This window comes from Acomys russatus, chromosome 4 (assembly GCF_903995435.1).
Source record: "Acomys russatus chromosome 4, mAcoRus1.1, whole genome shotgun sequence".
Lineage (NCBI taxonomy): Eukaryota > Metazoa > Chordata > Mammalia > Rodentia > Muridae > Acomys > Acomys russatus.
Genome location: NC_067140.1, coordinates 26,181,413 through 26,198,772, shown reverse-complemented (window position 1 = coordinate 26,198,772; position 17,360 = coordinate 26,181,413). Strand labels below are relative to the sequence as shown.

Genomic DNA, 17,360 nt, shown 5'->3' with positions numbered 1-17,360 from the left:
AGAGCGACCTTGTGTCTTCTCTCCTCACTCTGCGTTGTCTTGTTGGCAGCTTGTTGTGTATGCTGAGTAGTTTTGCATGTGCAGACATGTGCTGTCCCTCCATTCGACAGTGGACGGGCTTTGTGGTTGCTCTAGCATCTGGCTGTAATGAACTAAGCTGCTGGAAGCGCGTGTGTGACCCTTGTGTAGTTCCTCTTTGCTCTAGGGCAACACTGGGGTAGACTGGCCAGCCCTGTGCAGAGTCTCGGACCCATCTTCTGGTAATTTCCAGGACATGATCTGTGTATCTGTGTCTCCTCACCTGCTTTCTAACTCAGCCTTTTTTTTTTTTTTTTAGTCGAGGCCTAGTTGGTATTCAGGCACACCTTTTTTAGTGTGTGGTTCTCTGTCACATCTCCACCACAATCAAGGTAGGGAGTCGCTGTGGCCTCAGGTCATCTTACTGATGTGGTGGGTACTTCCTCCCCAGCTCTCCCTGGCTGCCTTTGAGACTGATGTTTGGCCTATTCAGTTCATGCAGGAGTTGGCACACAGCTTCTGTCTTCCACTCCTGACAAGAACTTGAGTTTTTTTCTCATTTGGTGTTAGTGCCAATAGTTGGTCCCTTTTGTTGCTGAGTGGTGTCCTGGGGATAGCTCTTCCACCTGCCCATCAGTCAGCGGATATGTAGGTCGTTTCTGTGTATTGGTCAGGGTTCTTTATAGGAACAGGACTGATAGGATAAAACAAACATATATATTTGTTTCATATATGAATACATGCATATATTCATAGATATACATATACATACAAATAAACACATTTACACATATGTATATAAATATAATAAGTATATACATTAGAGTAGTTTACAGGCTGTGGCCAGGGTCTTCCAACCACGGCTGCCTCCTGATGGAAAGGCCAGGAGTCCACATGTTGCCCAGCTCCTGAGGCTGGCTGTCTCAGCAGTCCCAGCCTGCTGCTGGAGTCCCAGAGGCTTCCTAGAGAGCTTCTGGTCTTCAGTCTACGTTAGAATCCTGAAGAAGTCAGCTCTAACATGAGTGAAGGAATGCCTCAGCAACAGAGTGGATGAACTTGCCAGCAAGAGTGAGAGCAAGCGGGCAAACAGCCGAAGCTTCCTTCTTCCATGCCCTTCTGTGTGGGCTGCCACCAGAAGGTGTGGCCCAGGTTTAGGGTGTGTCTTCTTAAGAAAGTTCCACAGCTGTGCCCAGCTGAAGACTTCTGAAGTTCTTCAAATCCAGGGGGTGACTCCACTCTTCCTCAGCTCTGGTGTCGTCAAGGTGACAACCAAGGTCAGCCATCACACCTAGCTTTCTGATCTCAACAGCATTCTCTGTAGCTCCTTTAGTGGACACAGTCTCCCTTTCTTGGACTGCCCCCTGGGAGAGGGGTTAGGGGTATGTGAGGAGCGCACACTTAGCCATTTAAGCTGCTTCCATGTTGTTTGAGATCTGGACTCCTGCCCCAAGATGGTATGGTTGGATCTTCTACCCTTGTGGGAGGTCAGTGGGGTCTGCTAATGCTTGGTCTTGATACTGTGGTTTTAGTTTGGTTTCCTTGCAGACCAAGGTGTGCAGTATCTTTTTGTGTGCTTGACTTTTGGCCGCTGTTTTAAAAAATATGCTTGTTGGATTTAGTAAGAGTTTTTCAGATGCACTATAAATCAAGTCCTTTGTTATGTAGAATGGTTTTAGCAGTACTTCCTCTCTGCCTGTCTCTCCTCTGAACTTCACACAGGCTTCAGGTATGTATAAGGGTCTATCCAGTTGGTTGGCTTCTTTCTAAATTGGTTATGCCCTGTCAGTTTATGCCTAATTCAAAGCACAAGGATTTTTTTGGGAGATGTGCTTTTCGAGACAGGGTTTCTCTGTGTAGCTTTGACTGTCCTAGACTTGCCTTGTAGACCAGGCTGGCCAAGAACTCACAGAGATCTGCCTGTCTCTGCTTCCCAAGTGCTGGGATTAAAGGTGTGTGCCACCACCGCCCGGCAGATTTTCCTTTAGAATGTGTATGTTTTTGCTGTCCTGGGATCTGGTTTGAAATAATTTTGTTAGAATTGTAAGGTAGGGGTTGGATTGCACTTTTTCCATAGTGTGTCCACTTGTAGCCCTGTCTGTTGAGAAATGCTTCCTCCCCTGATGGCCCAGACAGAGGGGAGCCCTTCTTCCCAGGACCTGGAGTCCTCACTGCTTTGCCTTTTCAAGACCACGTGTGGCTATTGTGGTTCTTTGTCCTCATGTAAGCTCTAGAATTAATGAGTTTCTCCAAAAGCTCAGATCCCTGTTGCACCTTTAGATTGGTTTGGTATCTTAGGATTGAACCCTCTGACCCATAAGCATGGTACTTACCTCCGTCTATTCAAGCCTTTCAAAGGTGGTGGTGTATGTCTCTAGTGCTGGAGTGTGTGGGACGTGGAGGGTTGTGTGTTTGAGCATCCGGGCTGTTGAGTGAGGCTGGATTGCCTTGCTGTAAACCCCCCCCCCCACACATACACAAGATGGTATTTCTCTGTGTATCTCTGGCTGTCCTGGACTCACTTTGTGGACTAGGCTGGCCTCAAACTCGCAGAGATCTGCCTGTCTCTGCTTCCCAAGTGCTGGGTCACCATGCCTTGATGAGTGAGGCTGATTTACAAATACAAATAAAGCACATTATTCTTAGCATTGTTTTATAGTTTTCAGAGTTTAACATATTTTGTTTAATTTGTGTATGTCTTCATATTTTATACAGTATACAGGCAGTACTTTTTAAAAATGTAAGTATCTAGTTATTTGTTGCTAGTACTTAGAAACATCACTTTCTAAATCATTGTATACTGTATCCTTGCAGAGATAATTTGCTAATTGTTGTTTTCTAAAGATTTATTTTATGTGTAAGACTGTTTTGCCTGTATACAGGCAAAAATGTTTGTTTGTGCACCACTTGTGTACCTGGTTTCCACTGAGGCCAGAAGAAGGCCTTGGATCCCTGGGGACAGGAGGTATAGACAGCTGTGAGCTGCCTCACTCGGCTTCTGGAAATGGAACCCAGATGCTCTCTGTAAGAGCAGAGAGTGCTCCTTATCTTCTCGGCCATCTCTCTGGTTTATTTGTTAATCTTTACAGCGTTGCTTTGTAGAGTCTTAAGGTTTTTCTTTAGAGACCAATGCATTATGGGAGTAGAGGCCTCACCTCATCCATTGTTGTTTTCCTTTGCTGCTCTGGCTAGCGCCTCCAGCACGGTGCGGGCGGTCACAGGCAAGGATACTTGGGCATCATTTCTGATCAGCCTTTGTGCTCTAGTTCTTCTGTAGCACCCTTTACTCCCATTTACACCCATTACTCCCTGCTCATCCCTTTTCTAGCCTGTTAGGTCTGCTGTGATAAGTTTTGTCCCTACGGGCAGGGGTAGGGGCTTATCAGCAGCTGAGACATAGCCTTCTGTCTCTTGGACTCTGGACTCCAAGGCCAGGTTCCAGCAGGTGGTGTGTCTGTTGAGGGCTGGCTTCCTGGACTCACTGTGTCCTGGCTTGGTGCGAGGAAGGAGGTGAGGGGTCCTTTTAAGAGCTTGGATCCTATTCTTGAGGCTCCACTCTCTGGTCTACTGACCTCGTAACACTGTCACCTGGGGAGTCAGGCTTTGCTATCCTTTGCCTGCTCTGTTCGGTGAGTGAGTGTTCTTAGCTTGAATGGGTGTTTGGTTTTGTTAGAATGACTTTTCACTTTTGGTCTGCGTTGTGGAGAGCTGTGTTCGTTTATTTTGAATGCTAACCCACAGTTCCCGCTCAGAAGGCTCTGCTTGCCCTTCTTCACTGTCCGATGTCTTGGGTCAGGCTCCATGTGAACGGGTCCGGTTGTACCAGTCTTTTGCCTGCCTCCTCATAGCGCTTGTAGCGCAGTCAGGCTTCTGAAGTTCTTCAAATCAGGGGTGACTCCACTTTTCCTGCCCTGAGCTCAGAAACTGACACCATTCTGTTTCCTGCTGCTTGTGGGAATACTTCTAGGAAGTGGCTTCTGTCTTTCCACCTGGGCTTCTTTTAAACAGTTTCTTCCGGCTGCGGCGGGGGACGGGCGGGAGCGGAGGGCGCAGGCGCCGGGGCAGGCACGCACGCAGGCACGCAACGGCGAGCACGCACGGTAGCCAGCCAGCCAGCCAGCCAGCGAGCCAGCCAGCCAGCAGCCAGCGAGCCAGCAGCGATGCCTAGCCAGCGAGCCCAGCGAGCATGCCAGCCCAGCCAGCCAGCGAGCCAGCCAGCGAGCCAGCCAGCCAGCGAGCCAGCCACCGAGCTCAGCCAGCCACCGAGCAGCAGCCAGCCAGCCAGCGAGCCAGCCAGCCCAGCCACTGAGCCAGCCACCCAGCCAGCCACCAGCGAGCCAGCCACCCAGCCACCCACCCAGCCGCCAGCCAGCCAGCCACCCAGCGACCCTGACCCAGCCAGCCACCACCCACCCCACACACCCAGCCCAGCGAGCCAGCCAGCAGCCAGCCAGCCACCGAGCCAGCCAGCAGCGAGCGAGCCCAGCCACCAGCTATCCATCCACCCATCAATCCATCCAGTCACCCAGCCATCCAGCATCCATCTATCTATCCATCCACCCATCCACTCATCCATCCATCCATCCACCCACCCACCCACCCATCCATCTATCCATCCATCCATCCATCCATCCATCCACCTATCCATCCATCCATCCATCCATCTATCCATCCACCCATCCATCCATCCATCCATCTATCTATCCATCCACCCATCCATCCATCCATCTATCTATCCATCCACCCATCCACCCATCCATCCACCCACCCACCCATCTATCCATCCATCCATCCATCCATCCATCCATCCATCCATCCATCTATCCATTCTCTGCTCCTTCCCCCTCCCCTTTCCTCTTTTCCCACCTCTCCCCACTCTTTCCTTCCTTCCTTCCTTCCTTCCTTCCTTCCTTCCTTCCTTCCTTCCTCTTCACTCCTATTTCTTTGCTTGGGTCTTACAATGGAGCTAATCATGACCTTGAACTTTTGATCTTTCTCTACCTAGGATTATGGATACATGCTGTTTCCCTCAGATTTCTTAATATATTTCCTGATTTTAATGTTTTTGAATTTACGTATCCTTCCTCTGTGGTAAAGACTTTTTTTTTTTAAAGAGATCTGTAAGTTCTTTCTAAACCTCAAGGTCATGAGGATCTTCTGTATTTTCCTGTAAGATTTTAGTTTTTGCTTCTAATTTTGTTTTTTTCTGAGACAGGGTTTCTCTGTGTAGCCCTGGCTGACCTGGAACTCAACTCTATAGATCAGACTGGCCTCAAACTCAAAGATCTGCCTGCCTCTACTTCCTGAGTGCTGGGATTAAAAGTGTGTACCACCACCACCTTGGCTTAATGCTTATTAAAAAAAATTAAAAAAAAATGCATTAGTGTTTTGTTTGCACGTATGTCTATGTGATGGTCTCAGATTCTCTGAAACTGGAGTTATAGACAGTTGTGAGCTGCACTGTGGAAGTTGAACCATGGTACTGGAAGAGCAGTCAGTGCTCTTAGCTGCTGAGCCATTTCTCCAGCCCTTGGTCTTCATGCAGTTGGAGCCATGTGCTCTGCGTTGGTCCCAGATTGCATTTCTTTGTACGTAGTGTGTACTGACCACATGCTCCCTCTGTGGTCTTCCAGGCCTTGTCATGGAGGCCTACATCTGGCTCTGAGTTTTCTTTTCACTTGTTGGTCCCTTCATGTCAACTTGTCCTTAAATGGCAGAGCTCCATATTGACTGCGTGTTGCCTAGGATTGGTGCTAGAGCCTCCTGCCCCTGTGCTTTGGAGCTAACTCCTTGAAGGACAGAACTGTTGGAATTTTGTTGATGTATTGGACAGTTTGGAGGAATAAATCAATACTCATTGAACAGTGGTGTCTACCTGTCTGTGAGTGAGCATGGGCTGTCACTCTATTTAGATCTTGTGCAATGACTTCCAAATAAGTTTTATACTTTTCCAAATTAGTCTTGCATGTATTTTGCTAGGTTTATTCTGGGGCACCCTTGAGTTTATTGCTTTGGTTGTCTTACTCCCGCCCCCCTCCTGTGCAATGGTGGGTATTGAACCAGGGCCCCATGTGTGCCAGGCAAGTACTCTATCATCAAGCTATACCCTTCAGCTGTTAACAGTATTTTCCATACTATCAGTTGTAGTCTCTGATTCACACTTTTTTCATTTCTGACAGGGAGGGGCTTATGCATGTTCCGCAAAGCACTCTTACCCACTGAGACACATAATCAATCAATCCTTTTTTCTGATGTCTGTGGGTTTGAGACAGGCCCTCACTCTGTAGTCAAGGGTGGTCTGCAACTTACTATTTATGCAGCCCAGGCTGGCTTTGAATTCATGGTAGTCCTCTTGCCTCAGCCTTATGAGTGCTAGATTTATGCATTGCTGGTTTTCTGTTTTGAGATCTATGTGTGTATGGATGTGTAAGCACACCTGTGTCTAGAGGTCAGAGGTTGACACTAGCTGTTCTTCTGTTGCTGTATGTCTTACTTGATTTTGAGACAAAGTCTTTCACTAAATTTGGAGCTCACAGGCTAAACTAGAATGACTGGCCAGCAGGCTTCAGGATCTTCCTGTCTCTACTTCTGAGACACTGGGATTGCACACTGCTCTGACTAGCTGTCCTGCTTAATTTCTTTTCAACTTAATACAAGTTGAAAGTCATTTAGGAAGAGGGAACCTCAGTTGAGAAACTTCCCTGACAAGATTGCTCTGGAGGCAAGCTTTTGGGGGCATCTTTAAAATAAGTGATTGATGTGGAGGGCCCAGCCCACTGTGGGTGTTGCCACCCCTAGACAGTGTGTCGTGGAGGGTGTAAGAAAGTAGGCTAGCCTGGTGTGGTGTAATCCTAGCACTGCAGGAGGCAGAGGTAGGTGTATTCCTGTGAGTGCCAGGCCAGCCTGATTGGTCTACAAAGCAAGTCCAGGACAGCCAGGTGTCTTGCCATCCCTCCATGGCCTCTGTTTCTTCAGTTCCTGCCTCCAGTTTCCTGCTTTGAATTCTTGCCCTCATTTCCCTTAGTGATAGAGGAAACCTGAGAGTTTTCTAAGGCAAAATAAAACCATTTTCTCTCCAAGTTGCTTTTGTTCATGGTGTTTTATCACAGCAGTAGGCATCTAAGGCCCTGGCTATGTCCATAGTTTCTGGGAATCATAAACTAGATGGTCGAGTGGCAAACACTTTACCAAATCATTGCTAATACTTTACAGCCTTTTTCGGGTGGGAGTTAGTGTGTGTGGGAGGGCAGGGGAATGTTTGTATACTTGCCAGAAGTAGGTAGGTTTTATTGGGTTTCTTTACTGTCATAACAATGCCCTTGTGAGCTCCACATTTGCTAACTCTCCTCTGGTGTGCTGTCTTTTGGCCTTACCCACACATTTCCATCTTTGTGGGTCACTTCCTCTTTTTCTCCAGGAGACCACTAGAACTGTTTCCTGGTGTTGACACTGTGACAGATTAGTTGGAGAGTGGAGGTGTGTGCCTCTTTGGTCCCGTATGTTGTTCCCAAGCTCCCCTGCTGGTGTGCCCTTGGCTTCATCTTTGTTTGGATGCTTCTCATCCCCCCTAACTGCCAAGTCCTACTCATCTGCTTATGGGCCTTCACAAGAGGTCTAGACAGTTCCTATTGTACAGAGTGGCTGTCCTTCCCAAGACAGGCAGAGGAGATGTAATCTATGACATGGGTTGGCAGGTCACATTGGTTGGGTACAGTGGAAACTTCAGAAGGCTGTACCACATGTGTGTGGGTTTCTCATGGTTGATGGAGGCTGGCCAGTGACTGTGCAGGGTGGCATAGAGCAGGTGCGGGTGTGTATGTGGTGGCACATTGTGGGTATTTTACGGGTGTGAAAGGCAGCACCTGGCAGGTATCCAGTGAATGTGTGTGGCAGCTTACAACAGGTGTCAGTATGTGTGCTGGCTGTCGGATGATGGTGAGCCAGTGGCTATCTTCTCCCCATCGTGTTTTGCTAAGTGACGTTGCCAGGCAGTCAAGTTTGGAGAGCTGAGGTTTGGCTGCATGTTGTTTCAGATGCGTTTTACTCACACCTGACCTTGTTTCCTCGTCAGTGGCATGCACAGAGCACTAGTTTAAGGCATTTTGCCACAAGCAGAGAGCATGAGTTCAGGCCCTGGCGTGCCCTCTGCCTGGGCTCCATCTTCTCCTGCACTAGGTGTACTGTATTTACTTTTCATTGTTAGCACTTGGATTGCTTCCCCCCCTTTCCTGGCCTTTTGGGTAGAGGCTACTCTAAAAAGCTCAACATGAGAAGGGCGGAGACACTTCTCTCCATCTGGATGCCCCTTTTGTCTCCAATGCTGGAGGTAGTAGATGTCTTACCACTGAGTTTCATCCCACCCTCTGTGTGTCTTTATCTGGAGGCTGTGGCTGGAGATGATCTGAGATGTCAGAGGGCAGAGGCTGCTGGGCTGGAGCAGTCCAGGGGTCTCAGAGGCTGTCACTGGTCCCTCCACGAGAAGTGCTGAGACTTCCATGTAAGAGCCAAAGTGTGGACACTTTCTTTATGTTGCAAATAAGACATATCAAGACATGTTAAAACCTAAACCATACGGCAGCTTCTTCTTGGAGGATGGAGAAGCATGGCAGTGGGTAAGTGTGCTTTCTCTGTCAGAGCAGTCTGTGCATACACCTCTCTTGCTTCTGGGCCCAGTAGAGATGGCTCATCAGCGCTGCTCCTGAGTCCTGGCCGTGTTCTTTGAGGCTTTAATTTTTATTTTTATAATCATCCGACAGCCAGCACACATACTGACACCTGTTGTAAGCTGCCACACACATTCACTGGATACCTGCCAGGTGCTGCCTTTCACACCCGTAAAATACCCACAACGTGCCACCACACACACATTCCTTGCTTTAGTCAGAATACAAAGTGAGCAGAACATACATGATACCAGAAATTAGACTTAGTGAGAGAGTCAGAGGAAAGGGGAAATAAGGAGTAAGAAATGCTTTGCCTCATGTTCCCTAGCTTCTGTCAGTTCTACCAAAAGACAGCCAGTGCTGACTGGCTGAGCCTGAGTCTCCGGAGGAGAGAACAGTAGCAGTCTGGGTGCACTGACAGGCGCCCACTGAGTGTTGTGGACATAGGATGACTGGAGTGTTCTTCCAGAAGGCACCTAGAGGTGCTTTTGTGGAAACAGCCCCTCAGCAGTGGTCATGCTGGCTGGGATGAGGCCCTAGTTTCCTGTTGCTGTGAACAGTGAGTGTTGACGAAGCCTGGCTAGTGAATTGCACACGGAGCAAGTCAAGAGCACGGTGAAGGCTGAGAGTTTGGCCAAGGACACTCCCAAATGAGTTTTGTGGGGAGCCTTGCTATAGGGAGAGCCCCGCTCTTGGTTACCAGGCTTCCTACATCTGGTATGGATACTGTTTGCTCTGCCTTTCCCTGGGAGCATCTAGAGCCATGGCTTCCAGAAAACTGTGGGGCCCACAAACACTCAGAGCTGCAGATTTCTTGGCAGATGGAGCCGGGCCATGTGGTCCATTTTGCTGGTGTAGCTGCTCCTGGACACTTGAGACAGACGGCCCTTCCTTCTGCCGGGCACTTAGGGTCAAGGAGCCCATGTAGTGGATGAGCAGCTGGGTTGGAAGGCAGCTGTGTGAAGGGTGTGCAACCCATAGGGTTCCTTGCTGGAGTCTGTGTGAACTATGGAGATGGTGTGCGTTGAGGGGGTAGCCATAGACCATTCAGGAGGCAGGGTGTGGTTGGGAGGAGGAAGAGTGGAGCGCCTGGCCCCTCTCTAGCTATTTTTGTTTTGTTTTGGGACAGGGCCTTACAATGTGGCCCTGACGAATTGTGTAGACCACACTGTCCTTGAGCTTGGCATATGTGTCACCATGCCTGCCTTTATCATCTGCTTTAAATGCTAGCTAGCCATGCAGCAGTGTACACATTTCATCCAGGCACTTGGGACAAGAGGCAGACAGATCTCTTTGAATTTGAGGCCAGCCTGGTTGGGAGTTCCAGGCCAGCTAGGGCTACACAGGGAGAATGTGTCTCAAAAGTAAGTAAGTAAGTAAGCAAGCAAGCAAGCAAGCAAACAAGCAAATGATGATCTTCATTGTGGCTTTAAGGAGACGTAAACTGTACAAGCCAAAGTGTGGATTCTCTGATCTCCAAAAGTGACTTATCCTGCCAGTGAAAGGCCTGTTAGGTGACTTAAATGTCACTTTACCTATGTCTTAAGTGGGACTCAGTGTGCACATGTAAGTCTTTCCCAGTAGTTGGTCATATGTGGGGGCCTCTGGTGTGTACCAGGCAGCTGTTTCTGCTGAGTCAAAGGATGATGTGCCTGCTTCTTTTATGTGTAATCTATACCATTCATTGCCAGTACGGAATACTAGAACTTAAATGAAGTTTCTGCTACCATGGTAGGTAAAATTGCTATCTGGTTTTAATTTGCTTGTTACAAGTAACACAGAGTACCTTTGCTGTTTGTCTTTGAGTTGCTTTTGTGGATCCTTTGTACTCTAGACAACTTTAAGGTAGACAGTCATGATTGTCAGCTAGCTTAGTGAAGTGGTTTTATTGTGTGTGTGTGTGTGTGTGTGCGCGCGCGCGCGCACACCTGCAGGTAAATGTTGTGTGTCTCCCTCAGCTGCTCATATTGAGTGAAACTTAGAGACCTGGCTAGGGGAGCTGGGGTCCTCTTGTCTCCTCTTTCTGCAGTGCTGGAGTCACAGGTGCACACTGCTGCACCTGTTTTACAAGGCGCTAGGGATCTAACGCAGGGCTGTATACTTGCGGGACAAGCACTTTTTTTTGACTGAGCTATCTTCAAGTTCCCTTAAATAAAATTTTTGAGTAAAAAATTTCACTTTGAAAAATTGTTACTAGCTGAGTAGTGGTGGTGCATGCCTTTAATCTCAGCACTTGGGAGGCAGAGGTAGGTGGATCTCTGAGAGTTCTAGGCCAGCCTGGTATATAGAGTGAGTTCCAGGATAGCCAGGGCTACACAGAGAAACGCTGTCTTGAAAAACAAAAATAAACAAAAATTGTTACTTGCTGGATGTGGTGGCATATACTTATATGTCTGTAATTCTAGCACTGGGGAGGCTGAGGCAGGAGAATTACAAGTTTGAAATCAACTTAGTTTACATCATGAGACTATTTTTTAAAAAGCTGCTATGAGCACCATTGGAAATGCTGATCCTGAATGAACATGCTGTGAGAAGAGCTGTGGAGCCACCTGCTGGGTGTACAGTGGGGAGCTAGAGCATGCTAGGGACAGAGTACTTGCTACCCTAAGACTCACTGAGGGTTAGGAACTTGCTGGATTCAAAGTGCATTGTCCCTGGTCAGGGCCCAGCCTGTTCCCTGTGATGGCCCTGAGGGCATCTGTGTGTGGTAAACCGGCGGCCTGAGCTTTCAGAAAGCAGAAGTGTAGGCTGCTTTTATATACTGACAGAACGTGACTATCTATACATTAGCCAGGGTGGCTTTGGCCGCTTGGCCTCTTCCAGACTTTGACATACCCAGTTGACCTTCCTGTTTGCAAGCTGGCCTAGGGTTGAGTTTGAAACAACCCCCTTGAATACAAAAATAATTCTGCTCTTTTTGTTTTTGTTTATTTGTTTTTGATTTTTCAAGACAGTTTCCTTGTGTAGCCTTGGCTGCCCTGGACTTGTTTTGTAGACCAAGTTGGCTTCGAACTCACATTGATCTGCCTGCCTCTGCCTCCTGCTGGGATTACAGGTGTGCGCCACCACGCCCGGCAATTCTGCCCTGTTTTAGTTGAGCAATTTTTGAGAAGAGGCATGGGGGGCATCTTCATATTGTAGGCTCTTTACACATTAAAGCAGATCTCAGTTAGCATGGGCTCTGATGTGAACAGACTGTGGCTTTTGACCTTCGAGTGGCATGGTCCCTGTGCCCATGCTAACCAGCACACACCTTTACCCATTGAACAGTATGTAATTTAGATGTTTGTGAATGTAGTATTGATGATTTGGGGGCAATGCAAGAAGCAATTTATTGTCAACTGTATTTATCCTGCTCTGATAAGATGACTGAGACGTTTTCAGGGGGTAGGGCTTGTGGTGGGAAGGAGGGAGATGCAGATGAATGGTCAAGGAGCCAAAGCTTCTGCAGGTTCCAGCCCTGACCTCAGGAAGCTGACTGGGAGAGCATGCATTAGCTAGTGTCTGTGAGGAATTGTCTGAAGGGCTGTTAAGAGGTTCTTTGTCTGCAACTTGCAGGCCTGTGAGTGAGAGTGCAGAGAGGCCTCCGATGTTTGGAGGCCACCATTGGGAAAGGAGGCACAAGGCATCCCGGCTTTCCACAACAGGAGCTCTGTCCTGCAGTGGAGGAGGCATTGGGGACCTGCTCCTAACTTAGGTGACGGGCGGCTAGAGCTCAGGCAGCTGTGGAAGCTGGAGTGGACACTGACAGATTGTGTTACAGCGGGGTATGGAGAGGAGGACAGGGCAGTCTGCAGTAGTCTGGAGACTGGGCTAGGACAACTCTGCAGTGGTGAGCTGGGAGGATATGGGGTCCAGTGGGAAGTGAGGGCTGGGGAGAATTTGTGGGATGCGCAGGCGAGGAATGGTGTTCAGGAACTAGGCTTGGGGTTCAAGATGAGTGGCCAGGAAAGCAGCCTGGCGCTGTGACGTAATAGGGAAGAGCGAGCCCAGGATAGCATGTCCCTCGAGTGACAGGAGATCTCTGGCAAGCGTGTCTTTTGGAAGGAGTTAAAGTTGAGGCAGTGGTGGTGAGGGTTTGCTCAGCTGCAGTGTTTCCCATGTGGGATTCTGTCAGGTACCTGTGAAATACAAAGCCAGGCATCCTTCCTGTACTGTTTACCATGTGGCTGTACTACAAGAGGTGTCATCAAAGAGGAGCCTGGAGGGTGTGATTCCTTTATGTCGCCACCACAGGCCCAGCTTCCAGTTACCATGTGTGAGGGCAGCAAGCATGAGGTAGCACTCCTGGCCTGTGTTGGAATGCTTTGGTGACTGGATATGCTAATCAAGACCCTGCCTTACCTTTAGACCTTAGCTGGTTCTTGGTGAGTGTGTGTACACACATGCACGTGTGGGCTTGTGCTTCTGTGCGTGTGCATAGGTCTTTATGGAGATGCAGTTGACAGACAGGAATCTCAGTGCAGTTTGCTAGTCTGACACATACACCCTTGAAGTCATCACCAGTCAAGATATTGAGCCTCCCCTATCACCAGAACACTTCTGCAGTGTCAGTCGTCCCAACCCCGCCTGCTCCCAGCCTTTACCTGTTTGTCAGCTTTCTGTCACATGGAGTTGGGTCCTGGAACATAGAAGCATGTTGTGTAACCTTTCCCTGGCCACTTTGTCTTGTCATATGAGGGTCACCTGTGTTGTATCTGTGGCTCATTTCTTTTTCTCCGAATATTCTTTCATTATTTAGATATTTTAGGCATTGTCTCTATATTGGTGTATTTTGTTGCTCCTAGTTTTGAGCTATCAGAAATAAGACTGCCTCAATTAGTTCAGGCCCAAGTCTCTCTGAAGTAGACAGGAGTAGAGGGCTCCACCTCATCATGTGGTAAGCCTACGATTGTTGGATGGCATTCAGGGGTCCAGCATGCTGCTGGGAGTTCCCTGCTCCTGTCACCAGTTACGTTTGGTCTCCTTTCAGCTGCAGTAGTGGGCGTGGGTAGCTCTGCATGGTGGATTTAATTCGCGCTATCCTTGTTGGCCTGTGACACTGAGCTAATTTGTTGCCATGGGCTGTATGTCTTTCATCTCTGGGAGGTGTCTTTTCAGATCTGTTACTTTTACTTTTCCTGCTGAGATGTGGGACATCAGTAAGTCGGTGTGTTTTTTGCCAGCACATACAGGCTCATTCAGCACACATCAGCTCATACAGCATATTCAGGCTCATTCAGCGCATACAAGCTTCTGCAGCACATACAGCAGTCTCTCTGTGCTGTCTGGATTGGGGACCCACATTTCCTCTCAGCTTCTGGAGAATCTGGCACCTAGAAATTGGGGTGTGTGAGCTGCTCACTTGGTCCTTTGTGGACCATGTTTCTGGAATGTTTTCTAGAATAATGGTGTTACCTTTTTTTTCTCCTGGAGCCGTGGTCTTTGCTTGCACCTGTGCTGTTGTCCCTGCTCACTCAGCTTTCTGTCAGTCTGTAGGGTCTGTGTGTACCGTGAGCAGTCTGTACCGTGTACAGTGTACTTTGATGCACTGATGAGGTTCTACTGCATGGAGATTTTTGAGACATTTTTCAGATCTCCTTGGGTACAAGGCTATGTTCATGTCCTAGAGGCATTGCATTTCTTCAGAACATACATGTTTGAGACAGAGCATCGAAATGCTTTCCTTCCTGTTGCAATGGTGTGGCTGGTACTGCCTTCCAAGTGGCAGTGGAAGGCTCATGGTGTCCGTTGTCTGCTGTAGAGCACCCAGTTGTGTCTCTTTAGTGTGTGCTCTGCACTTCCTTCCCTGTCGTGGTCAGTGGTGTTGCAGTCCTGTGTGGTTCAGAGGGCATCTTCATCTCACTTCCTTCTCAGCATGGCAGAGCTTTGCTGCTAATGGCAGGGGACCCTGTCCAGGATGTACTGTCCTGTGTGTGGTTGCTTTCCTTTTCTCTCACCATTTGTTGGTGCTTCTGAAACAATCTCCTCAATTTTGTCATACCCTTGACCAAGTCTCTACTTTTTCTTTCTGTAGTGTCTCCTATATGGTGCTGGGTGCCCATATCTGGCCATCTTGTGGGTAACGTTGAAGGGCTTTCTGGTTAAATCTTACTAGTCTCAAACAGGCATTGTCTAAAGAGGGGGTGGCGCTTGTCAGGCATTTGTCAGTTTAGGTCTGTCCCAGGTGCCTAAGGTCTTTGGTTGTCACCTGTTATTTGCATGATGACACTCGGAAAACCTCCTCACTCAGAACAGCAGGAGGAACTGAGCTGTCTGAGCTTTGCCTACTGGGCCTCACTGTGCCTATTCTATTGGATATTAACACAAGTCCAAGGAGCTGCAAAGCTTGAGGGTAGGCTGGCATTGAGATCTTTTTGACCAAAAGACCCCTATCAGCCAAGGGAACACAAATTCCCTTCAGTCTGTTTTGCACCAGAAGAGAAGAAGTGCCCCTTGAGGAATCCTGCAAGGGACCTGTGCTCCACTAGCTGGGCTGGACCATATTCTTCAGTGACAGTGGTCACATGGATAGTCAGACATGTCTGTCGCCTGTACCTTTGTTAGGTCCACAGAGAAACACTGGCCACTAGTGTGCTGATGGAGATGGTGTGAGGTAGTTCTGGAGGGACATTTATTTCCTTAATGTCAGTACCAGGGCTTTCTGGATTAAGAGTTTAGTGGGGTTAGGGATGCCCTACTGCCTTTTCTGGTATACTTGGAGCTTGACAGCTTCAAAGACTCCTCCTGTATGGTTGCTCTGGCTTACTTCTCACAGAAGGAAAGTTCAGGAGCTGGGTATGTAGCTTACAGGAGGCTCTAGTCCAATGCCCCCTACCAGCACCCCTCCCCACAGGGGTGTTACTCTGCAGCTATGTCCTGCTGTGCTGTTGCTGAGGGCATCTGTAGTTCTGTTGTGAAATTTAAATTTAAGATAATTGTTACTGTTGCTTCTAGGATGTAAGGTACAATTGGTTGCTGGTTTTGAAGCCAAAATTAGTTAGACTGGACCGGTAGAATTTGTTTTCCCAGAGTTTCAAGGACTTTGAAGGGTGAGAGGCTGTTCTGGTGCTGTGGACATCTGTATTGTGTTGTGGGCATCCATGTCATCTGGGGGAAAGTGCACCTGTGTCTCACCAGAGCCGTCTTCCCATGAAGAATAGAGGACCACACTTCCTGGTTTGGTCTTGACATTCTGTGGCATTAGGCTGGAGACACTTGGCTTGTGGATGTAGTGGTGATGGTGTCCGGTATCAGAGGCATGACCCACACACTTCAGTGTGTTGTGCAGAGACATGTGGAGAAGGTACAGAGAGTAGCTCCAGGACATGAGCTCATGGCTGTTGGAAGCCTGCACTGATAGGCACCTGCTACTTGGTGAGTGTATAAAAGGCAGAAGCAGGAGGCAGGTACTTACTGTACTTACACACCCACATCTGAAGAGGCTGCAGGGCACACATCTGGGCTGAAGCTGTGACCACTGAGTGTGGCTTTGCCACTTGTGTTCCTTGTGAAAGGAGATACAGTTGTGGTCTTAGTGTTGGACAGCCCCCCACCATCCTTTGCTCTGTCTCCCTTGGGGAGCCAACTGCTCTGCAGCTACTCTTGTATTTCTTCTATAGTAAGTAGTTTCCTGGCCAGGGTCTTTTTGCACTGAAGTGGAGAGTGCTTCCTGATGCCAAGTCTCATCTGTCCCCCAGGAATGGTCCTCGTGCGGAGTGAGAATGGGCAGTTGTTAATGATTCCTCAGCAGGCCCTGGCCCAGATGCAGGCCCATGCCCAGGCCCAGCCTCAGAGCACCATGGCGCCCCGTCCTGCAACCCCCACAGGTGCTCCACCTGTCCAGATCTCCACCGTGCAGGTGAGTGCATGCATTGTGAACAGGTTAGTGTCGAGTGGCCCCAACTCAGCCTGGCTCACCCATTCCCTACCACTGCACACTGGGGTTGTTGCAAGAGTGAAGGTGTGTCCTATGTGAGTGGACACCCTTGCATGCAAGTGTTTTCAAGCCCAACCATCAAGCAGAGGCTAGAATGGCTTGGTCTCCCACTCTCCTGGCTGAGACCATACACACACTCCTGGGAGGGCCAGCGCTTGTGGCTAATGCTGTTTGTTGACTGAGGAGGGTTAAGAGTAGGCACTTGGGGTCAGCTGCCTTGGCCAGATCCTGGCCTTTCTCTTGTCACCAGTAGGTTTACCTTTTTGTGTCCCAGTGTCTTTCTCTGTAAAGTGCAGATCTAGTCATGGGACTGTCATGAAGAATGAGATGCTTGACATACCAAGAATGAGTGGTAGGACAGCGCAGAGGCCACTCAGGCGCATCTATCTTTTTCTTTTTCTTTCGAGACATGGTTTTTCCATGTAGTCTTGGCTGCTCTGGACTCTCTTTGTAGACCAGGCCCTGAACTTACAATGATCCGCCTGCCTTTGCCTCCCTGAGTGCCTGGACTAAAGGCATGCACCACCATGCCCAGCTGAGGTTGTAGGTCTTGATGCCAAGCTGTGCTGTCCCAGTGTGCAGTGCCCTCACATCCCCAGCACCACAAGCCCTTCGGTCTGCCAGTGCACTCGGTTGTATGCTTTGCGTGGCTTTGCTTTTGTCCCGTGCCTTCCCTAGGTAGCTGGCAACTAAAGAGATAGCAGGAGTAATCCTGATAGCTCTGAGCTCCCTCTGGAGCTCTGTCCTGTAGATGGGGTTGTATA

At 48.8% G+C, this 17,360-nt stretch overlaps 1 protein-coding gene across 1 annotated transcript in view; it reads left to right on the top strand.

The window, feature by feature from the left end:
• Positions 1-17,360, top strand: part of Taf4 (TATA-box binding protein associated factor 4) — a 67,032-nt gene that overhangs the window by 22,055 nt on the left and 27,617 nt on the right. The window contains exon 2 of the mRNA XM_051143930.1: positions 16,358-16,518. Within this exon, the coding sequence (XP_050999887.1) occupies positions 16,358-16,518 (161 nt within the window). The remainder of the gene's footprint in view (positions 1-16,357; positions 16,519-17,360) is intronic.